This window comes from Thalassophryne amazonica, chromosome 11 (assembly GCF_902500255.1).
Source record: "Thalassophryne amazonica chromosome 11, fThaAma1.1, whole genome shotgun sequence".
Classification (NCBI taxonomy): Eukaryota; Metazoa; Chordata; class Actinopteri; order Batrachoidiformes; family Batrachoididae; genus Thalassophryne; species Thalassophryne amazonica.
In genome coordinates this window covers 11,741,678-11,766,311 of record NC_047113.1, presented here as the reverse complement: position 1 = coordinate 11,766,311, position 24,634 = coordinate 11,741,678, and the positions used below count along the sequence as shown (strand labels likewise).

At 39.6% G+C, this 24,634-nt stretch overlaps 1 protein-coding gene across 9 annotated transcripts in view; it reads right to left on the bottom strand.

Annotated features, from left to right (window-relative positions):
• LOC117519628 (rho guanine nucleotide exchange factor 9) overlaps positions 1 to 24,634 on the bottom strand; it is a 148,717-nt gene that overhangs the window by 14,940 nt on the left and 109,143 nt on the right. For all 9 annotated transcript variants that reach the window (XM_034180901.1, XM_034180902.1, XM_034180898.1 and 6 more), the window contains 3 exons: positions 19,578 to 19,810; positions 16,472 to 16,601; positions 12,274 to 12,405 (listed from right to left, as the gene is read on the bottom strand). In XM_034180901.1, the coding sequence (XP_034036792.1) occupies positions 12,274 to 12,405; positions 16,472 to 16,601; positions 19,578 to 19,810 (495 nt within the window). The remainder of the gene's footprint in view (positions 1 to 12,273; positions 12,406 to 16,471; positions 16,602 to 19,577; positions 19,811 to 24,634) is intronic.

The window sequence follows — 24,634 nt, the reverse complement described above, 5'->3', positions numbered from 1 at the left end:
ACAATTTTAGAGAAAGAGGCAAAAAGAACATAATGAAACAAAACACAACAGAAAAGATAAAACCATGTAACAATGAAAATAAATAAATACATATAGAAATAAATAACTGTTTCCTGTGAACACCTAGTGAGTAGCCTACTCTTGTTTAGGTTTTGAAACCTTGTTTCTGAAGTGTTTTTGTGTGATGTGCACAATTTTCAGTATTTTGACTAATACTACCAGTCATTTACAAGCCTAGATAAACTTTTATATATATATAAAAAAAAATCAGTCCGTTTTTGATTATTAACATTTACTTGTACTTTTACTTTCAATACTTGAGTACATTTAGTTGTACATTACTTTTCATACTTAAGTACAATAAATACTAGATACTTTAAGACTTTTACTTGAGTAGCATTTCAATCAGTGACTTGAACTTCTACCAAAGTAATTTTTTTAATGGGTATCTGTACTTTTACTTAAGTGTGATTTTCCGGTACTTTATACAACACTGATTTGGCATAGGTTGGACAAAGTCACTGTCAAGTCATTTTCAAGTCATCAATCAGCAAGGCCCAAGTCAAGTCTCAAGTCAACTTGCAAACAATTGGTGGTCATTATGACTTGAGACTTCCTGATTCATGACTTGAGAGTGACTTGATGGTGACTTCGTCCCACCTCAGGCAGGTTTCCATTTACCTTCAAATTATACATTTTGAAATAGTGAATGGAGCATGTCCTTAATGGAAATGCATGCATTTCCATTAAGGACATATGCACAAAATCGCTGCAGCGGAATTGTTCTCGCCTGCCCGACCGTGTGTCCCTCACGACGTTGGCTCAATGTTTTCGTGTGGGCTGTTTTGCCGTGATTCACCCTGATTCCTACTTATTCCTGCTATGTGTGAAGGGGCACTTAAAGATATGTACTGTAGCTACCAGACACAGATTGAGTGACTAATCAATGAGAGAAAAAAAAAAAACCACGAATACACAACACAAAGCCTGTACAATCCTCCATTTCATCCTCATTCAAACCGTTCTGACTCATGCTCCTAATGCATAGATGTCTGGCATTTTCAGGTGCATCCTTTGGTTTGATAAAAACCTTACAGTTTGTGACCCAAACTGAGTGGATCTTACCCTGTTTCCGCATTACTTTTAGTAAGATGCTCATTTATATAAACATGTGTGCCTTTCAGCTTCCTTCCCTGTTTGAGTAATTCAAGTTTGTGCCTTCTGTTTGCAAAACGGATGATTATAACTGGAATGGAGGGCTTATCCTTCTCAGCCCAAGTCGGCAGAGTGTGACATGCTTCGATATTTTCTTTATTCATGTCAATATGTTTACTATGAAGTCACCTGGTCCTCTGTAGTTTCCTTGTGTCCACCATCCTCAGCACTAACTCCTGTTAAAGGCTGTGAAAAGTTCCTTGGTTTGATGTTTCATTCATTTTTCATTTTCATTTATTTCATTCATTTAAAAGAAAATAAAAAACAGAAAAGCAGAATCAACAAAACACCACAAACCACTGAATGAAAAGGAGCAGTTTAGAAGAACAAGTCTTATATACTCTGCCCCTTTTTTTACAATACAATCTCACAAAGCATCATCAATCGACACACGAATAATTACATTTCTATGATTTTGTCACATGCCACCAACTTACTTCCTAATTTTAACCATTATTTATAAGATTACACCCCTAACAGATTACATTTTAAGCTTCAAACATTCTAAACATTATTAACAGCCTACATTTTAGCTTTGTCACAGTCCACTGACCTATTTCATAGTTTGATACTTTTGAAATACATCAAGTTTAATACGTTTTTTAAATAATTTAAGCGACCTTGATTCTTTGATTTCTTTGCTGAGGTTGTTCCATAATTTTACACCATTGACTGCAATACTCCGTTCCTTCATCTTGGTTCTGAATCTTGGTTTCTTAAAGACTTCTATGCCCTTCAAATTATAACTACTTACTCTTTTTTCATACATATCTTGAATGTTTATTGGTCAAATCAACTAAATCATGAAATTTAAGTACCCTATACTTAACGAACAATGGATTAGATGGATCTCTAACTCGACTGTTGCTAATCACTTTTAAAGCTCTTTTCTGCAAAATAAATAAAGGTTGTGTATAAGTTATACATGTTGATCCCCAGATTTCTACACAGTAAGTCAAATATGGAACAATCAATGAACTGTACAATGTTAATAATCCATAATTATTTAATGAATATTTAACTTTATGCCAAACAGCAATGGCTTTCGCTATCTTTCCTTTTATGTAGTTTATATGTGACTTCCATGCAAAATCCTCATCAATCATAACTCCTAGACATTTCGTTTCTTTTACCCTTTGAATGTCCATTCCATCTATTTTTATTGACACCTCATTTTTTTTACTCTGTCATTAAACAATATGAAGTTTGTTTTATTAAGATTAAGTGACAATCTGTTTGTATCAAACCAATATTTAACTTTTTCCAACTCTGTATTTATCACCTGTACCACTTCCTGTATATCTGATCCAAAGTAAAATAATGTTGTATCGTCAGCAAATAAAATGCTACCAAGTACCTTTGACACATTCACAAAATCATTAATATACAAAATGAACAGTATAGGTCCAAGTACCGATCCTTGTGGTACTCCACACATAATATTACACAATTCTGATTTAGTATCATTTATCTGAACAAACTGTTTTCTATTTTCTAAGTAGCTTTTTACCCACTGATGTGCAATCCCTCTTATTCCATATTGTTGTAACTTATGAAGCAATCTTGAATGATCGATAACATCAAAAGCTTTTTTCAAATCGATAAAAACACTTACAAAATAATCCTTATTATCTATTGCTGTTGATATTTTCTCTGTTAATTCCATAATAGCTGTCAAATGTTTTGTTCTAAATCCATACTGAGCATTCTTTAAAATATGATGTTTCTCAATGAATTTATCCAACCTTGTCACAAAGTCCGGACTATGTTTAGTCCGGAGATGATGACATCGTTCATTCGTGAATACCGCTCCAAGTCAGACACCCAGTTTTCCAGATATAAATTTTTTTTGTTCTTGTTCAGAATTCTGTCATAGCTGTTTGATTTCGCCCAACAGTTCTGTGATAATGTGGTTTTGCTTTGTCAAAGATGCCATTTCCATAGACATCATATTCATGGATTCCTTTAATCCCTCCATGTCTTTTTGAAGGATTGTTAAAGTCATGTTGCTTTCAGGGCGCAGTAGATCTTGATTAAAAGAAATCACACTACTACAGTTCCCAAACACTGAAAGCTAGCTTACTGAAGGCTCGCTATTAGCTTAGCATGTGATGTCTCAGCTTCCCCGCAGAGACGACAAACTGGCAGCCGATGCTGTAGCCCGAGCATGGAGGAAGCTGATGCTGAAGCCGTGGTCCTGGAGGTTGCTGCAGTTGTAACCGCGGGCCTAGTGGTGGCCTCCGACATAGCCGTGGGAATGCTTTGGGGATTCCGATGTAGCTGCGGGAATGTTTGGCAGATTCCGTGGGCCTGTTTGGTGGACTATGACGTAGCTGCGGGCCTGTTTCGCGGTCTCTGACATCGTTGCAGGCCTGTTGCCGGTCTCCAACATAGCCGCGGACTGTGATGAATCGGTTCTGCTTGGAATGCGGTGGAATTTCCGTACTGCCAGCTCAAACGGTATAACTTTCGACTCAAAACAGTGCGATCATCTGCTCTGCTGCTCCCACTGTGCTGCTCGCTGCTCCTGACATACAGAAAGAGGCCTTTCTGTATGACCTCCTAAAATACATGGCACAGTATGTGTGGACACAGGAACACACAGAGAGCCTCTTAAACCTTATGAGACAAACATTACAGCGATACTGAATCTGATAAAGCAAAACCATTGGAATGACAGTTATCAGGAAAGGACAAAACCCAGGAGTCACACAACATCACTCAGTGGAAACACTGTCATTTTGCAACTGTGTTGCATCAACAATGTGAATATTGCTTAAATTTTGTGCAAATCTGTATTGTAAACGTGCCTTATGATGAACCAACATATTGTGCCACACTCTTATTCTAAGTGTGGTTGTAATTTGAAGATGTTTGGTGTGGGCTTTGACATACTTTGGTCATCTCTTGCATTCCATGGAGCTTGCAACATTGTCGTACAAGCCGTGACATCACTGGTTATATACAACAGCTGTTTTTCCCATTGCACAAGTCCAGCGCATTATGTCATCATCACACCTCAACCTGTCTCCATAATCAATAAACTTATCATTCGATATACAGCTGTGGACAAAATTACTGGGCCCCTTGTGAAATTTAACGTTTTTTTCAAACTTTCCCCAAGTCCTTTATTATCAGAGTGAAGAATTCTCAACACAATATTTCTAAACATCCTAGTTTTACTTTGGAAGTTTACATTATTTTACAATACGTATTTACATTACATTGCTTACATTATTTTACAGGGCAGCACAGTGACTTAGTGGTTAGCACTGTTGCCTCACAGCAAGGAGGTCATGGGATCAATTCCCACCTGTGGCCTTTCTGTGTGGAGTTTGCATGGTTTCTGTGTTTGTGTGGGTTCCCTCCAGGTGTTCCGGCTTCCTCACACATCCAAAGACATGCAGGTTAGGCAAACTGGAAACTTTAAATTGTCTGTAGGTGTGCATGCGGGTGTGAATGTGTTTGTTTGTCTATGTGTGGCCCTGTGACAGACTGGCATCCTGTCCAGGGTGTACCCCGCCTCATGCCATATGACTATTTTGATAGGCTGCAGCCCCGTGTCACCCTTAATTGGATTAAGAGGTTGAAGATGAGTGAGTGACATTATTTTACTTTGTGTAGGGGTGGTGGACAAGTGATGAGCTTGGTTTTGAATGCAGAAGGTTCCTGGTTCAAACCCCACCCCTGCTACATTTCTCCATGTAATGTGGAGTTGCTTCAGGAAGGACATCTGGCATAAAACTTAATTAAAAAATATTAAAATAATATTAAAAATATTCAATAATCTATATACATAAATTGCTACTTTTGTCTTTCTGTCTGTCCGGAATAGGCTCTAAAACTACAAAAGGTGAACTCCCCAAAGTTACATATTCTGAACCACCATGACATCGGCTACAACCTGGTAAGTAAGTCCCTTCGGCTGCTCCCTTGTTTGCACTCGGGGTCGCCACAGCAAATCCAAGGTGGATCTGCATGTTGAATTGGCACAGGTTTTTACACCGGATGCCCTTCCTGACGCAACTCCACATTACATGGAGAAATGTGGTAGGGGTGGGATTTGAACCCGGAACCTTCTGAACTGAAACCAAGCACATTACATACAGTTGAACCCCAAAGTTACATATTCTGAACCACCATGACATGGGCTACAACCTGGTACTATTTTCAAACAAAACAATTAATATTAAGATAACAATATTAACAATAATCTGATACATACAGTTGAACCATATGTACCCCAGTGGCAGTTGTACTCCAGCACAAATCTCTCAGCTTTAATAGCTGGCCACTGGCCCTATGCATATATGCAGGAGCTCAGTAGCCTGCCTACTGCTATAAACAGAGCCCAGACTCCTGGGCTATCTGCTGCTGGCTAGCACACATAGCGTGGGTGTGCATGCCAGCTTGCTTGTATAACCAAGCAGATTCAAATATCCCTCTTGATATGAATGCATCCTTTCTCTGCACATGCTGCACATGGGTGCTACAAACCTGTCTGATTTGAACAACTCTACAAACTTTAGTGTTTTCAGACCTGTTTATAGCAAAAACAAATGTGAGTATTCTGTCATTTACTGACTAATCATATACTGAACATTTTGATTGTAAGTAAGTCCCTTCGGCTGCTCCCTTGTTTGCACTCAGGGTCGCCACAGCAAATCCAAGGTGGATCTGCATGTTGATTTGGCACAGGTTTTACGCCGGATGCCCTTCCTGACGCAACTCCACATTACATGGAGAAATGTGGCAGGGGTGGGATTTGAACCCAGAACCTTCCGAACTGAAACCAAGTGCATTAACCACTTGGCCACCACCCCTGCTAAGAATATAAATACACAATTCAATACAAAGTAACTTTCTTCCATGTGCTTTGTTATCCCCATACTCCCCTCTACCAATATTACACCCATGATATTTGACACCATGTGTGAATAAGTAGATATGCCATCCTACTTAAAAATAGTACTTAAATCTGGTTTAATCATTATGGCAATATGCACCCTCAAATTGAGATTTTTCTGTGCCTAATGGCCAATACTGCGTTATGTTTATCAACTTCAAAATAAATACAGGGTAAACTCTTCATAATGCTGTCCCCAGGAACAAGGATTTAGACCTGCAGATAAGGTGCCAGCTCAGAGATGTAGATGGGTTCTCTCCATGCCAAGCATTGGTGGCTGGGGGGGTCAATCCACATGAATTTTGATAAAACTTATACACAATCACTATGATATAATACTGATCAGAATACAGCTCACTCTTCACTCTTAGCAGAGAGCTTTCAACCACAAGCTGTAAATTAAACTTTAAAAGTTTACTGGAAGGCTGTAAATTAAACTTTAAAAGTTTACTGGAAGGCTGTAAATTAAACTTTAAAAGTTTACTGGATAAAATATCAAGCTTTGTCTTTTCTTGCAATTTGTACATGTATATCTAAACATTTGCACATTTTGTAAATATAAAGGTGTCGAGTGTACATGATGTGTATCACTTGCCTAGCGTTGATCATAATGTATCAGGCAAATGCATGTTTTCTGTATCACAATGGCACTCTGCAGATCATTTGAAAAAGTGATGTAGCCAGTAAGCGGGCATAGAGCCTGTGTTCTCCAATGGTGCGTTGTATATAGGCTGCTCATTATGATGTAAATATCATAAATTCAATTTTGTTATTTATCAACTCTTCACAACCTGCTGTCCTATTATAATAGTGCACTAGCTTTGGGGTTGATCTAATAGTTTTGGTATGTTGATGTTTCATGGCTCAAACTGTTTTTAGTGGTCAAACCTCTTTTTTTTACAATTGAAAAGACTGTTTGTTCTCTAAATATACCAACTAATGCATAACTTTAAAGATGGAATGCCTCAAAGTGTGCAAAAAGAAACCACTACTTTTGCTGATAATATGGCTGGCCTGAATATGGCAGAACCTGCAATCTTCCACAGTTAGTTAGTCAGATGCTCCAGAGTTGGTAACCCCAATCAGCTGTATATCCACTTTCCTGACAGAAGGACAAGGAACATTGTCTACCAAAAGGCTCTTCAGAACTATTCGTCAGTAAAAGCTACATTTAAATATATATTCAACATCTCAAATCCAAAATTAAAATTTGCTTAAAAGCCATTTTATTTTTGTAGCATTCTTATAATCTAGATTTGCAATGTATCAACAATTATAAAGGTCCTAACATCAATTCTGATTAATGATTATGAGCATACTTGATCTGCAATATAAAGTCTGAAGAACTTCATTGTTGTTTTTTGCATGCAGCAAAATTAAGTTTTCTCTCTTGGTTTGGGGATTCCACCTATTTTGGGTTTTTAGTTCAAACCTTTGCCTACTCGGACCACATATATACTTAGAAGATATCTACAATTATGACAAAATATAAACTTTGGAATATTTTGTAGATTATATCTTAAACAGGTTAACCTGGGCAACTCCGGGTACCCCCGCTAGTTTATGTATAAAGCACTATCTGACTGGTCAAAAAGAAGGGTATATTACATGTGCCATCCATCAGAAAGACCAACAAACAAATGTGCAACCTGATCTACTAATGTTGCACTCTGCCTTAATGAGTATGTAGTTTGGGTTGTGTCTACTGGAGTGCGAGGAGAACATGCAAATGGGTTAATTTAGGACACAGAATGTGATTTATCAAGCCCAAAAGCAATTTAAGGGACTAATAATTGCATCTACATATTGCACTTTTGTGATCAAGGTGCTAATTGTAGCACGACTGCAGAGACGCATAAATCTAGTTCAAAGTCATTTCCTGTGAGCTGTTTGGGGGAAGCATTTCATTCAATAATCTTCTTTAGCACAGAAAACACCACAACTAAACATTAATTGATAATGGCTCATTTATCATGAGAAGAAACACACATACAGTCACAGTAGGATGAGCACAGCAGAACATCACCTGATCCCACCCGATCATCATTACAATACTCCTGTTCTCAATGGGTTATTGAAGCTCCAGTAACACCAAGATAAGACTGAAGTGATAAGGCATTGCATGCTGCAGCGAGACATACTTGGTAAGGACTGCTCCGGCACTGTCTGTGGTGCTGCCAGCTACAGTACACAATTGCACCAGCTGCCGGCAAACGCACCTCTGTGGCATGAAAATTTCATCCACTTGTGAGCAGTGATGCCGGTAATGTGTTAATGCGTTACTTAGTAACGCATTACTCTAATCTAACCACTTTTTTTAGTAACGAGTAATCTAACACGTTAATCTTTCCAAATCAGTAATCAGATTAAAGTTACTTCTTCAAGTCACTGTGCGTTACTATTATTTTTGCATTGTGGGTCGATAGCAGCATTAAACTTGGTCCGTGGGCAGGAGGTCGGGGTTCGACTGAGCTGCCCACTTTAAGCGAGCTGTGAGCTTTGCATCCGCGGTTTTCTGCAGCAGCTACGACTCGTCCTCACCTCTTAAAGCACGGTGACGACAGCACACCTGCACTGAGCTTTACAAAGAAATTTTTATGCTTTTTTTCTCCTTTATTTAGAATTCTGAGCTGAGCCGCTCCGTATCTGCTCTGCGACGTGTCAACAACTAACACTATTTTCCACTCAAATACACCTAAACTCTCTTTCTGAGGACCACATGATGTGAAAACGCAATAACAATTTCTTACCTGTAAATCTGGTCATGTTTTCTGCATAAATAAATGTTATCCATTCTTTGTGCTCAAACACCAAAGCAGGGGCGAATCCAGATGGAATGGGGGCGTGGGGCAAGGATGTGCCCCCCCCCCACAACACCCCTAGATTAAAGGTCCAGTTTTGAAGCCTTTTTTAACTACAACTACTAATACTACTTAAAGTAATAATAATAATTTCGACAAGTAAAATGTTTAGAGAGAATTTAAATGTTAGAAAAAATGTTAGAAAGAATTTAATAGTTACATTTATAAACAATGTAGGTTACAAATTGCAATTTTTACTGTTACAGTGCTGTCAACAGTTAAATATGAGGTCAAGAAAGAGGTCTTTATTTTACTTTTTATAAAATAAGTAATTTTTTTCATTGAAGTCAAGAAAGGGTGACTATAAAGTGAGTTTTGACAAAACAGGTATCATTGTCATATTGAGGTGGCAGAGGGTTGTTGTCGGCAGCTGGGGAAAGTAACTAAAAAAGTAACTAGTAATCTAACTTAGTTACTTTTACAATTGATTAATCAGTAAAGTAACTAAGTTACTTTTTTAAGGAGTAATCAGTAATCAGTAATTGGATTACTTTTTTAAAGTAACTGTGGCAACACTGCTTGTGACCCACCCGATCTTAATAACAATATCCACACTCATCTCTAATACAGACACAAGGAATGGACACCGAGTCCATTTACAGCAGGTAAATGTATTTTTATTTTGGGGCGGGGGGAGTGGATTTTCACACCACTGGTGCTGAATCCGGGCTTGCGCCATACACCTTGCACCTCCCGTGAAATAAAAGCGAATCATCTTCAAGGAACATTAATTTTTGATTTGGTTAATGTTCAATCAATAATATTTTAAATTAAAATGTATGTTTGTTCTATTTTGTGCATAGTTGCAAGTGGATCATCGAATTTCATTTTGCTGTTACCTTCATAAACACACAAAATCCTCATTTACATACTTCTGTCTATGTCATGTTACAACCAGCTGTCATTTGCACAGTTATTCTCAGTAAATCACCTGCAAAGCATTTGCCAACACAAAGTGCAAATTTTTATAGTACCCACTACACTGACTACTATGAAATCTGGGTAAATCAGGTCCTTGGTGTGAATTTGAAGCAAAGGAGAGTAAAATATGTTTTTAAAATGCACACCGATGCAACACTGACAATCGCTTATTCTGCAACAAGCAAATGAAACAGAGCCAGACTGACGTGCACTGTTGATGATATGTGTGAATAAAACAGTGCATTTAAATAAAATGTGCATTTTAAGTGAAGGAAAGTGTTCATGTGGTTTTAAAATGTGCACCATGGCTCTGTGGCGTGCCTGTTCCCTCCCTTGAAACAAAGTGAGAGAGAATGCACACTTATTTGCACTTGTGTTTAATTTATTTGGTACCAATCAATCAATCAATCAATCAAAAAATGCCTTAATGTGGCCTGACTCTAGTCACATAGATCAGATCAGTACATACCTAGTGAGTGTAGTTATTCCCAAAGCACTAGTCTGTACAATTTGTGCTCTTACTTCCAGGCATATCCTAGGCTCTGTGGAAACTCACTCTCCTGCTGCTTCAGCAGAAAGCAGAGCTAATATACTGAACACTTTATCTCTCCTACACTGAGCTGAGTTTCAGACAAAATACATGTTTATGTAACAAACTCAGTTACAGGTAAAATGTAATTACAACCCCAATTCCAATGAAGTTGGGACGTTGTGTAAAATGTAAATAAAAACAGAATACAATGATTTGCAAATCCTCTTCAAACTATATTCAATTAAATACACCACAAAGACAAGATATTTAATGTTCAAACTGATAAACTTTATTGTTTTTGTGCAAATATTTTCTCATTTTGAAATGGATGCCTGCAACACGTTTCAAAAAAACCTGGGCCAGTGGTACGTTTACCACTGTGTTACATCACCTTTCCTTCTAACAACACTCAATAAATGTTTGGGAACTGAGGACACTAATTGTGTGTGTCATGATTGGGTATAAAAGGAGCATCCCCAAAAGACTCAGCCATTCACAAGCAAAGCTGGGTTGAGGATCACCACTTTGTGAACAACTGTGTGAAAAAATAGTCCAACAATTTAAGAACAATGTTTCTCAACGTTCAGATGCAAGGAATTTAGGGATTCCATCATCTACAGTCCATAATATAATCAGAAGATTCAGACAATCTGGAGAACTTTCTACACGTAAGTGGCAAGGCCAAAAACCAACATTGAATGCCCGTGACCTTCAATCCCTCAGGCGGCACTGCATTAAATACCGACATCATTGTGTAAAGGATCTTACTGTGTGGGCTCAGGAACACTTCAGAAAACCATTGTCAGTTAACACAGTCCATCGCTACATCTACAAGTTTAAGTTAAAACTCTACCATGCAAAGCAAAAGCCATACATCAACAACATCCAGAAACGCCACCACCTTCTCTGGGCCGGAGCTCATTTGAAATGGACAGACTCAAAGTGGAATAGTGTGCTGTGGTCTGATGAGTTCACATTTCAAATTGTTTTTGGAAATCATGGATGTCGTGTCCTCTGGACAAAAGAGGAAAAAGACCATCCAGATTGTTACAAGTTCAAATGCCAGCATCTGTAATGGTATGGGGGTGTGTTAGTGCCCATGGCATGGGCAACTTACACATCTGTGATGGCACCATCAATGCTGATGTGAAAATGCTCTTTTGTGCAGCGTTCGGGTACAGCGACAAGCTGACAAAGTTTGTCAGCTGGTTAAATATCTTTGCCCCTAGATGATTTAAAACCAACATATCTTGGTGCTGACTTTTTTTTTGCTATCACAGCCACCACACAAGGATCTGCACACATGCTGGAGTTCATTTCTGATGTTCTGAGATGTTGAAAAGTGATAGAAGGGGAGAGGATAATGGCAGAAGGAAGTGAGGATAAACCGACGTATGACTTTTCCTGTGCACTTTGTGTGTGTAATGAGGAAATAACTGCTAGTGTATGTTGATGTGTGTACAGCTTCTCAGCTGGTGTGATTGTCTCTGTGTGCATCTTTGTGTGCATGTATTGTTGAACCCAAGCTTCCCTCAGAGGAGCTCATCCTTGGTGCACTCCACCACCCAAACCACCACAACTCCATTTGTGAAATGTTGCTGAGCTTTAGCGCATATTTTCACTGAGAGATGGTGCATCTCATATCACACAATGAATTTACATGCCAAGAGACGTCATAAGGTCTTGAAGCGTTCTTCACAACTGTCTGTTGCGTGCGTTCAAAAACGCTTTACCTTCAGAATACGCTTTACCTTTTCTCTTTGTTTTTACTCAGAAATCTTCAAAAATGAAGAAGAGTGTATTAAACAAAATAAAATAAAATAAATAAGAAAGCCTACCTTCTTACAGAGGACCAGCTGGTGATCAAACAGGAAGAAGACTCTCTGCTGGCTGCGCCCATATGGCTGATAGATCCATGACAACTCTCCTGTGTAGATTAGCTCAGAGCTCCGGTCCAAGATATCATCCCCCTAGACACAAACACACAATTAATGATAAATAGAACTGAATAAAATCCAAATAAATCACCAAAAGTGACCAAGAGTGGTTTGTGAAACTACTCAAAGTCTCTGTATGCTCACAATCGGAGGATAGTTTTTTAAACAAAGTGGCTTTTTGTACAGACTCATAGAGCAGTGATTCTCAACCGGGGTGCCGCGGCACCCTAGGGTGCCGTGGGTATTTTTCATATTCGCGATTACCATGAATTATTTATTTTATCCATAAAGCATAAAACGACTCAGCCTCGCATGCTGCAGCCTCGCTCTCGTCTTAAGGCGGGACAATAACAAGGAGGCTGACGGCCGATTAAAACAGTGCCGTCTCCTTCAAAAGCCGTCTAAAATGCGGAGCTGTCGGTGTGTGTGTCTGTGCCTGTGTGCGCGCGCGCGGAGTTAACAAGCTGCAGACTGTGAGGGAGGGGGTGGGTGAGGGAGGGGGTGGGTGAGGGAGATTCCTGAATGCAGGCGCAACACGTTCAGTGCACAGCGAGCACGGAGCACAGAGAGGATTTTAACCCAAGTGAACATGTTAACAAAACGGAAACATGAAGCTGCCTTTACTTCTCTCTGAACTTTCTCTAAAGGTGTGATTCTGCCGTTACCGTCCTGTTCACACCATGTGCGCGTCGTATGCTGAATTTATGAGATCATGAGATGAAATAAATGGTCAAATATCTTTAAAAACATATTTAAAAAATGAGAATATATGAATGAACTGAGCCACAAAAACAAAAAAAACAATGTTCAGACGCAGAGATCACAAAAAGCAGGTGAGAACTCTGAACTTTAACAGCTGTTATTTTCCAAAGGTATTTATTTGTTCAATCTTGAGCTTAATGCAGTGTTTAAGCACAAAACGTGACTGATGAGGAGAAACAATTTCAGAAATGCAGCAGAAACAACCACAAATCAGAAAAAGTTGGGACTGTATGTAAAATGAAGATAAAAATAAAAATGTTGCACTATTCCCAGTTTCTCCACTCACAGAAGCCAAACGTTCTTCCAGAGTTGTGTAATTATACTACAATAGTAGAATATAAAGAAGGGAAAAAAAAGAAAAAATAGACAATATATTCGTCAATCGCAATTATTTGTCTGACAATTAATCGTCTCCAGAAATTCGTAATCGTGACAGTCCTACTTGAGATCAGAGCGCAAAATGCGTGAGGATTTTCGAAATGCGGTGTTTTCTGTATCGATTTTCTATTGCGATAATTGGGTTCTGCGCAAAACCAGAGGTAATAGCATTATAATATTATTTTGGTTGGTGGTGTGCCGCAGGATTTTGTAAATACAAAAAGGGTGCCGCGGCTCAAAAAAGGTTGAAAATCACTGTCATAGAGAAACACCTGCAGGCTGTTTTAATGTGCTTGTGGTCATGCATGGGCATCTCAAGAACTTAGAATGTTTTTCATTGCAAATACTGTGAAAGTACTGTAGCATTCAGTCATTGATTAATGACTCTGACTGTAAATGTTATTTATTTTGTCAGCTGGCACACAGGAAATTTTGCTGAGTAAAATTTACTCTGCTGGGATAGCATTTCATCCCAGGCTAAATAGAGTAAATTGCACTCTATCATAGAATGAATCAGCACGACAGTTGTCGCAGACTGAACGGTCTGCCCCCTAAACATTGATCCGTCCTGCCTCCACTCTGCATGTGTCATGCTGGAGCCCAGCCGCCCGTGTGACACAGAGTCTCTCCATCCAAAGCGATCAAATGGATTAATGGGATTATTAACCATCAGATGACAAGGTAAAACCTCTTGAATCATTCTAAAGTCAGTTTTAAGCAGAAATGAGGCTTTAAACGGTGACCCATTGAAATGTCCGACGTGCAGTCAATGCAACAGCTAACAGCTTGTGCAGCCGCGCTGCTCTGATCATTCCTTCGTCTGTTATTATGGAATAATGCTGAATTTATATGGACAGGATTGTTGTACAAAAGTTTCAGATATCCGTCGCTGAGATAGATGATGACTGGAGTGCAGTTTGAAGCAGAAATGAGGTGATTATCAGTGAACCGTGGCTGATGACTTAAGTGCAGTGAAGGCAGGGCTGACGGAGGACCGTTCGGTCTGCGACACCATCTGTTCAATGCAAGTGGTTTTACTCCAATAAGAGTTGATTTTACACTGTTTTGAGTTGATTTAGCTCTGTGATAGAGTATAATTCACTCTATTTGGACTGGGATCAAATGCTATCCCAGCAGATTAAATTTTACTCAGCAAAATTTCTTGTGTACCCACGCTCATTGGTACAGAACATTATAACAGTGTACTTTTAAAATTAGCAGCTTCATAGAGTGTGTGTGCAAAGGCTACGTGGACAAAAATGGACAGAGATAAAACACACCTTTTCATTTGCAGCTGAGGCGACAATTCTGCCACAAGCTCTTACGTACGGAATACACTGCAACACTGTATCTGACCGTTTTATACAGTGCACAATCAGTTTGGGCTTTTCTCATGTGCGTGTGTGTGTGTGCGGTTTTCTTTTTTCTTTTTTTAAAATGTTGCTTAGCAGATACAACCCATTCGACAGCAAACACCCTGTGTCCAACAATTCAGTATATAAACTTAAAAACATAAATAGGTAATCCAGATCTTGAGTCACACAGCTCCATGTGGGTCATGTGTGGCAGTCAGACACAGGAGAAAGAAATTCTTGTAACCAGACATGCACTCAGTGCAAAGTGAAATGCACCGAGTGCACAGTGGAATGCACCTAATGCACAGTGAAATGCACCTAGTGCACAGTGAGGTTCACGTAGTGCACAGTGACGTGCACCCATTACACGGTGAAGTGCACTCAATGAACAGTGCATCGTGACATGCACTCAGTGCACAGTGAGGTGAATTCAGTGCACAGTGCATAGTGACATGCAAACAGTGCACAGTGAGTTGCACTCAGTGCATAGTGACATGCACCCAGTGCACGGTGAGGTGCACCCAGTTCACAGTGACATGCAACTAGTGCATAGTGAGGTCCACCCAGTGCACAGTGAGTTTCACGTAGTGCACAGTGACATGCACCCAGCGCATAGTGAGGTGCACCCAGTGCACAGTGACATGCACCCATTACATGGTGAGGTGCACTCAGTGCACAGTGCATTGTGACATGCACCCAATGCACAGTGAGTTGCACTCAGTCCATAGTGACATGCGCCCAGTGCACAGTAAATTGCACTCACTGCATAGTGACATGCACCCAGTGCACAGTAAGTTGCACTCAGTGCACTGTGAGGTGCATCCACTGTGCACGGTGAGGTGCACTTAGTGCACAGTGACATACAGTTAGTGCATAGTGAGGTGCACCCAGTTCACAGTTACATGCATTCAGTGCATAGTCAGGTGCACACAGTGCAGAGTGGCATGCACCTAGTTTTTAAACCTTTATTTAACCACGTTAGTCCCATTGAGATCAAGACCTCTTTTGCAAGGCAGACCTGGACAATTTTAAAATTTCCAATTCAACTAACCTGCATGTCTTTTAAATGTGGAAGGAAACCGGAACACCAGGAGGAATGCACTCAGCGTACAGTGCATAGTGACATGCACCCAGTGCACAGTGAGGTACACTCAGAGTGCACAGTGACATGCACCCAGTGCACAATGAAGAGCACTTAGAGTGCACAGTGACATGCACTCAATGCACTGTGAGGTGCACCCATTGCACAGTGACATGCACCCACTGCACAGTGAGGTGCACCCAGTGCAGAGTGAGGTGCACTTTGTGCATGGTAAGGTGCACTTAGTGCACAGTGACACGCACCCCGTGCATTGTGAAGTACACGCATTCTCATCTTCTTCCATAAATCTCACTTTCTCTTTGGTCACATGCTTCTTGTGCAAGCACATCATGTACACTGTACATGTAGCAAAGGTATGTTTAAAGCTGTACTTCACAGTGTAAAATGTGTGTGCTGTGACCTGAAATGGATGGGCTACATGCTTAGATTGTCACGATTATTTCTTGGAACATTAGTGGTTATCACATGCTTGGTGTATCTGGCAGAGTCAACACATACACACCTCCCAGTCCAGGACAGACGCTTGCCACTGTGCGATCTTGTCTATGTTCTCTAGCCTCCTCTTCCTCTCATTGATCTGCTGAGTGACGTTCCGCATTACTGCCAGGGCTGCTGCCACATATCGATAGTCACTATGAACACAGTGTACAATGTCATTAATGCTGGCGTACTAAAAAGGCAAGTTATGGGTCTTGGAGATTTGCGACTTGTTAAAAAAGACCCATAATGTTGCAGTGGTGAAAGACACAGCATACCCTATTTAAGGGCCCGGTCCCACTGGGGAGAGGACTAATTGCGCATGAATTGAGTCTACAAACAACGGGCATTTGTTGTCATCCGCAACAAAAATGGCCAAAAATGACAAATGTCCCAGTATGAATTACGGATATATTAATAATATATAGCGAATATATGATGAACAATCACGGTTGTATAATGCATGTAGTGAGGAAACGGATCCGATGCATTGTGATTATCACGGCAGTATTATGGGTGTATTATGAATGCATTGCGCACGTGTTGCGTGTGCACGGCATCTGCATTGCAGTCATAAAAGAAGCGCACTCGGGCCATCGGCATCACTATTCACACCAACAATACAGCCTCTGGAGCATTTGCTGGACTTGGACAAGTTGATTGGAGTAAACATGCAGTGAACAGGGCAAGTGGTGACGTCAGCGGATCGCATCAGAGCGCAGCACGTCTGAACTATTACAACAAGAAGTTAAATTTGTTGTAAACATAGGAATAAATACTGTAACAGTTGCAGACAAGAAGGTTAAAACACGCAACTGTTTTATCAAGCCTTGACAATGTAAACAAGTCAAATACTTACCTTTTTAGACGACTCAAAATGCTTTCTGCAGCTTGCACACGAACGGCCCAGCTGCAGTTTCCTCTGTAATTCAGGAGGTGATCAGAGCCGTTTTCAACAGGCAATTTGCAGAATAAAATGATTAATCCGCCACTAAATAATTATTTTATATACGCAGCATCCAGCGCAGAGCACCTGGCAGCCAGTAAAACAAAGACTGGTGTTCAGCTGTTAACACAGCGCATCTGATTTGCATCCGCCGCAAATCAGATGCAAAGCAGACGCAATAAAAACGCTTTATTTGTGGCCAATCTGTATGCAGTCGCTACAACTTATTTTAGTCCATGATGTGGACATGACGGGCACGCAAAGTATCCGTTTTACACACTGTCCCAGTCTGCTGCCAAGCCGCAAATCCCCATCAGTTGTGGATATCAGCAGATGACGGCGGATATACAGCGCATAGGTTGAGTATGTTTGTGTATGTATTGAGTATGTATGGAGTATGTAAGGCGGATGTCATCTGCAGCCAAAATTTTGTGCAGCTCAAAAATCCTGGCAACAGAAAAACGTGCCTCTGCGGATAATTGCTGATGTGTGTGGGTGTCGGCCGACTCATACAAGCATGTTTCATGCATACTGTGGATGTTAAGCGAATATGAGTCAATTTTGTGCGCAATCCATACGCAAATCCTCCTAAACACCAGTGGGAACGGGCCCGGATGCTGCCTACATAAAATAATTATTTCATGGCAGATTAATCATTTTATTCTGCAAATTGGCTGCTGAAAATGGCTCTAATCACCTCCTGAATCACAGAGGAAGCTGCAGCTGGGCTGTTCACGTGTGTGCAGAATGGCTAACAACCTGCAGAAAGCATTTTGAGCCATCTAAAAAGGTAATTATTTAACTTGTTTACATTGTCAAGGCTTGATAAAACAGTTACGTGGTTTTTCCTTCTTGTTTGCAGCTCTTACAGTATTTATTCCTATGTTTTTAACAGATTTAACTTGTTATAATCGTTCAGACGAGCTGCGCTCTGATGCGATCCGCTGACGTCACCACTCGCCCTGTTCACTGCTTGTTTACTCCAATCAACTTGTCCGAGTCCAGCTATTGCTCCAGAGGTTGTATTGTTGGTGAATAGTGATACCGACGGCCCGAGTGCGCTTCTTTTATGACCGCAATGCAGATGCCGTGCACGCGCAACACGTGTGCGATGCATTCATAATACACCCATAATACTGCCGTGATAATCGCAATGCGTCAGATCCGTTTCCTCACTACATGCGTTATACAACCGTGATTGTTCATCATATATTCACTATATATTATTAATATGTCCATAATTCATACTGGGACATTTGTCATTTTTGGCCATTTTTGTTGCGGACGACAACAAACGCCCGTAATTTGTGTACTCAATTCATGCGCAATTAATCCTGTCCCCAGTGGGACCGGGCCCTAAAAAGCAGGGTTATAAAGTACAGCAATGGCATTAACTCTGCTAGAACACAGTCAACACTCCACTATTTACATAACTACTGTTTAATCGAGACTTAATTCAGCCACCTTCTCCAACCACTGATAAATCTGACAATGTGATTGCTAAGTGAGTTGGGCTTATCCCTCCAGCTTAGATATGCACGGGATCCAATCCTTGCTTTAGAAGATAATAATGTGTGTGTGAGACAGAGACCAGGCGTATATGTGGCAGATCCTCCACAGCTGCTAACAGTCGAACACTGTGATCTGGCAGCCTCGCTGGCAGAGCCGGCACCTGCCTCTCTCTGGCTGGGAACGTGCGCTGTGTGAATGACCTGGAGCTGGCTGACACACGCTGAATCACTTGTAACATGTTTCTGTGGCTTTGCACGCATGGATTTGTGCAGTCTGGATGCTCATGTCTGTGTGTGTGTGTGCGTGTGTGTGCATTCATGATAATTTACAAATGATTAGATTGTGCACTTCAGGGCAAAAATGTTGATGCTTACACAGTAAGTACAAGCAAAAGGACCCGGTCATATTTATGTCAGCAAAAACTATGCAGACCTTTGCAATAATGTTGTGGTAATGAAATGACGTATATAGAACTGCATTTGTCTTGCAGAAATTTTAACAAAGCAAGAAAGAAAAAAGATACAAGAACATTCTTTTCACTTCATGCATGGATAATCATCATTTCTGCAGAACATGTGAGGTCACTGCACTGCAATGTATCTGTAAACACATGCACCAATAAAGGATTTTCACTGGAAATGAACCACAAGGTTCTGGTCAAAGCATACAGTACCTGTGCTCCTGTGCAGTGTATTTGAGAAGCTCAGCCAACTGGAGTGGGTATTTGCAGATTTTCTGTACTGGGGTGAGCAAGAAGCCATCTATGGCGATGTCGATCATTTGTTGGAGGAGGCGACAAGCCTCAAAGAAGTGCTGGTACCTGCCATCCCTCATCAGTTTGCTCAGCTCCATACAGGCGTCCAAGTGATTGTTACAGTATTCAGAATAAATCCAAAAACCATCTTGCTGTAGATTAAAGTACAAAGGAGCACCATCATCACAGAGAAACTAATTCCATTTTAAATAAACATGGCGATGATGAGCATAAGCAAAGAGGAGTATCTCCATATTAGAGGTGGGGAGTATGTATACACACAGAACACACAGGGATTAAAGCAAAAAAAAAAAAAAAAAAAAAAAAAAATCTTCAGACTGAAAATTTTTTCACTGCCAAATCATAAACTGTTCACCCTCTACCTTTTTATAGAAACACTTTTGTGATCGTGTCCTAGAGTTTGCAGTAAAAAAAAGTGGAGACGGCGATGAAAAGAGCAAGTTGTCCTACTGAACAAGATTATATGCCACTCACTAACCATCGCTGCTCTTTTCTAATGCAGCATCATGTTATAGAAAGATTTTAACCTAGACATCACTTAAATATTTCACGGTAAACACATTTTAAGGGGACAGATTTGTACAGCTTTTACCTCATTCAATACCAATTAAAATCTCGTAGCCAGAATCTGAACGGGGGGGGGGGGGGGGGGGGGGGGGGTTGGGAGGTGGGTGGGAGTGGTTCTTTTTTGGTGAAAGTGGACCTTTGACGGAAGGGGGTTTTGATTTCCAGGGATGCATTCTGGGTTTTTTTGATGACTATTTTCTCATCCAATCTTAATCCAATCTTCTGCTTAATGTGTGTTGTATTTGTATTGTCCTTTGCAGATTTTTACCTTTTCTTTGCCTTTAACCAAACTTGAAATCACAACCAACATATCTGATAAGATTACTAACCACAAGAACCATAACCTTTTTCATATTTTTGGCTTCCCTCATTGTAACTAGCATGATTTTAAAGCTAGAACCTCAAACAGACCCAGCTTAGACATTACATTAAAAAAGGATATTACTTCACATCCCACTTTAGTTATGCAGAAAATTAAATTAACTAAACTTAATTAGTCCAGAACTAAAGTAAAACTTAGGCCCAGCGTAATACTGATTTAAACATTTTAGTTGTTAAAATGATGATGATGATGATGATTATTATTATTATTATTATTATTATTAGTAGTAGTAGTAGTAGTAGTAGTAGTAGTAGTAATAGTAAAAAACTGTTAACCATCTTATTGAGAGGTTTGAGGCAGAAGGCTTTGATTGTAATGTAGCACGTGTGTACTCTGGTACTGTGGCGTACACTGATGATGTGATTTTCCTGGCACCAACTCAATTTGCTCTGCGCAAGACGGTTTCTGTTTGTGAAAAATTTGCAAATGAACATGATGTAGTATTCAATGGTAGTAAAAGCTAGTTGATCATTTTTGGGGATGATGTTAACCCCCTCTATCTGTGTAAATGGGCAGGAAGTCAGAGTAGTCACTGAGATTAACTATCTTAGTCATAAAACTTCTAAAAACAGAAATAACAATTTAGTTAAACGTGTTGTCAGTGATTTCAATGTTAAATTTAATTCTTTTTTTGGAGATTTTAACACTGTTACCTCAAAAGTCAAAAATTCTTTATTCAAACAATATTGTTGCAGTTTTTACAGTTTTCAAAATTGTGCCTTCTATACAAAGGAATGTGATAAATTATATGGTGCTGTTAGAAAAGCTCAGTGTAAGTTATGGGATCTCCCCCATATGTGTCATAGCAGGTACTTGCCTATTATTACAGGTTTGTTACCACCTAATGTTAAGTTACATAAGAGATTTCTTCTTTGTAACGGGTCTCAGATATGAGAGTGATACAATAAGTCATATATTTAGAAACAGCATCAATATCAGCTCAAGAATGGGCAATAATTTTAGATTATAAAATATCTCAGAGGGATCTTAAAACAAACACTTTAGGTAATTTATTGTCAGTTATTGTCCGTTTTTTACACTGTGTATACTATTGTATACTGTGTATACAATACACCACGTGAGGAAGATGTACGAGTCTGTGGTTAAACTGTAGAACTGGTTGAGATGAGAGAGAATTTTTTTAAATGATGGCAAGAATTGCAGTGGATTATGAATGATCTAGCTTGCTCCTGAGGTTCTTTCTTTCTTTCTTTTTGTCTATTTGGTTTTACTGGTTTTCTGCTTTATTTTTATGTTGTATTTGTGTGACATATTTCACGAATAAAGATGTGAATAATAATAAAAAAGTGGGCCTTTAATCAAGGAGTGTTGTGGAGGGCACGTCCACCCCACAACACCATCTTTCTATCTAATGCACTCCTGGTTTACAGTCTCTGAGCAGGAACAATCAAGAATTTGTGTATTTGACCTGAATGAGAGGTAAGAAGTTTTTATCAGCACATTTAAGTTATGCTGTCCCCAGAAAGAGATTTTAGGCATATTTTGGTAATTAAAAAAGTGTTGTGTTTGTTGTTATAAGCCACAGGACGGCAAGCACAACTTTTTAGTTTAACCACAGCAAGGACACTCACAGAGATACTCAGAGCCCACTTGGAAAGAAAACTTTAAAAATATGTTTGGAAAACTCTGCTGTTTGCTTGCTGTGTGTCATGACGGTGCTGTGAGACACTCAAACACACTGCCCCCTCCCCTTCCTCCACCTGCAGAAACAAAACCACAAACTTTACACCCCTGTCGCACCTTAACAATTTAGCCAGCGTATGCCAACTATATGAAAAACACTGGCATATGTCTAATAAGTTATGTGGAAGTTTTGTGGAAGTTAAGAGCACGTTGAAGCACACAGATTTATGTTGTAATATGGCAAGTACACTGAAACATTTCAGCGTTAATCACAGACATCAGTCGGTTCTTCATCATTCTGCACACAATGAAAATAAATCCAATGAGCCACCAAGTAAAATTAAATTAAAAAATGATAAATTACTCTGTTTGGCCTCTGTGTGGAGGGGAGAGGCCACATGACAGAGTACTCACACTCGATAACGTGCTTGTCAATATGTACGTTTCCTGTCTGCCAGACAAAAGGGTTCTGTTGGTGGTGGAAAGACAAACCAAGCCAGACTTACTTGTTCCTACACGTATAATACCATGCAGTTCTGACCCAAACCACTCAGTGGAAACAGGGCGGTCGGCATACTGTATAGCTTATTCGGCATATCCAGCATATTCGGTGCATTTTTCCTACGTAGGAATATGCTAGCTAAATCGTCAAGGTGTGACAGGGCCCTTATATTTTTTTATGTTCTAGAAGAGCATTGTTATTTTAAAATAATGGTCACCAGTTAATACCGTTATTTTTTTCCTTCTTGAAAAGATTTCAGTTTACAATGACCCGGTGAGGCTCAGTTCTTCTCATTCAGTTATTTTTGTTCTTGGTGGTGGGATAAAGCAACACGTCCTGTGTTTCACACTGATAAATGCACCAGAAGCAGACAAACATGCAGGGACTTCTTTAGAAACACTGAGTTTACTGGCATTATTATGCTTTGTTTTTGTTTTTTGTTTTTTTTTTTGGAATTTGGAATTTTTATGGAATTTATTATTGAGATGACAGATGCCTCAATGAAGTGCTGTAATGAGGGACTTCTTTTAAAATGCTACATTTCTTAAGTGATTTCTATGAAAAGGAATTAACGTATTTACCAGACGTCATCTTCCAAAGCAAGGACGTCTTATCGTCAGGCTGTGATGATGAATCCGACTTAAATGACCTAACAGGTCAGATTAAGACTTTATATTTACGCCATGTGTGAAGGGTTTTAATTTTTTAAACAGTTGGAATGGAATGAAAGCTTGCATGAGGACTGGACCTTTACCTTTAGCTGCTGGTTAGCACTCGTCCATTATTTTGGTCTGTGAGGTTGAGAGCAATACAGCACTGCATCTTTTAAAAAATACACACACTTTAAATAAGCAACTAGCACATTGCTCGTGATGATCCATGGGCTCTAGATTGGGTAGTGTTTATAAGATAGGTAGCTGACATTTTTCAAGGGTGGTAATAACGTATGCAAAGTTTTTATAATGAGTTGGACTGGAGTGTGAGTCCAGAATGTTTTTGAACCTTAGACCTCAACACTTTTTTGAAGACCTCAACCCTTTTATTTCCTTTTAATGACATAATTTTTTTTTAATGTTAATTTACTGTCTTAATGTATTTATAAATTGTTTAGTTTCTTCTTAGCACATACACACTATTATTATTATTATTATTATTATTATTATTATCAGTCTCATATTTTTTTTTTATTTTTACTTATATTTTGCCATTTGATTTTTAAATGGACCACAATGGAAATAAGTGTTTTCACTTTCTTGTGTCATCCATGTATTTTTAACAAATTTAAAATTATATTATGTACTTACATTGAACTTACTAAATAAAATTACACACGCACGTTTTTAATATATAGATGATTTACCACCCCCTGCTGGATTGGTGTGTGAGTGCAGAATGTAAATGGACCGCATTTATATAGCGCTTTTCCATCTGCATCAGACGCTCAAAGTGCTTTACAATAAAGCCTCACATTCACCCCGATGTCAGGGTGCTGCCATATAAGATGCTCACTATACACCAGGAGCAACTAGGAGACTAAGGACCTTGCGCAACGGCCGTCAGTGATTTCCTGGTCAGGCTGGGATTTGAACCAAGGATCCTCTGGTCACAAGCCCAATGCTTAACCACTAGACCATCACCGTTGTTCATGTCTATTGTTCAGTGTTGTTAGCTAATATATGTAGCTTCTCTAAAAATATTACTCCTATCAACGTTCGGTTTTGGCGCCATTGATCCTTGACCCAAAATACATAAGCATACCAAATGACGATGTCAGCTCTCCCCAGTTTTTGCGTGATCAAAGCCATACACACGCGTGCGCGCGCACACACACACACACACACACACACACACACACACACA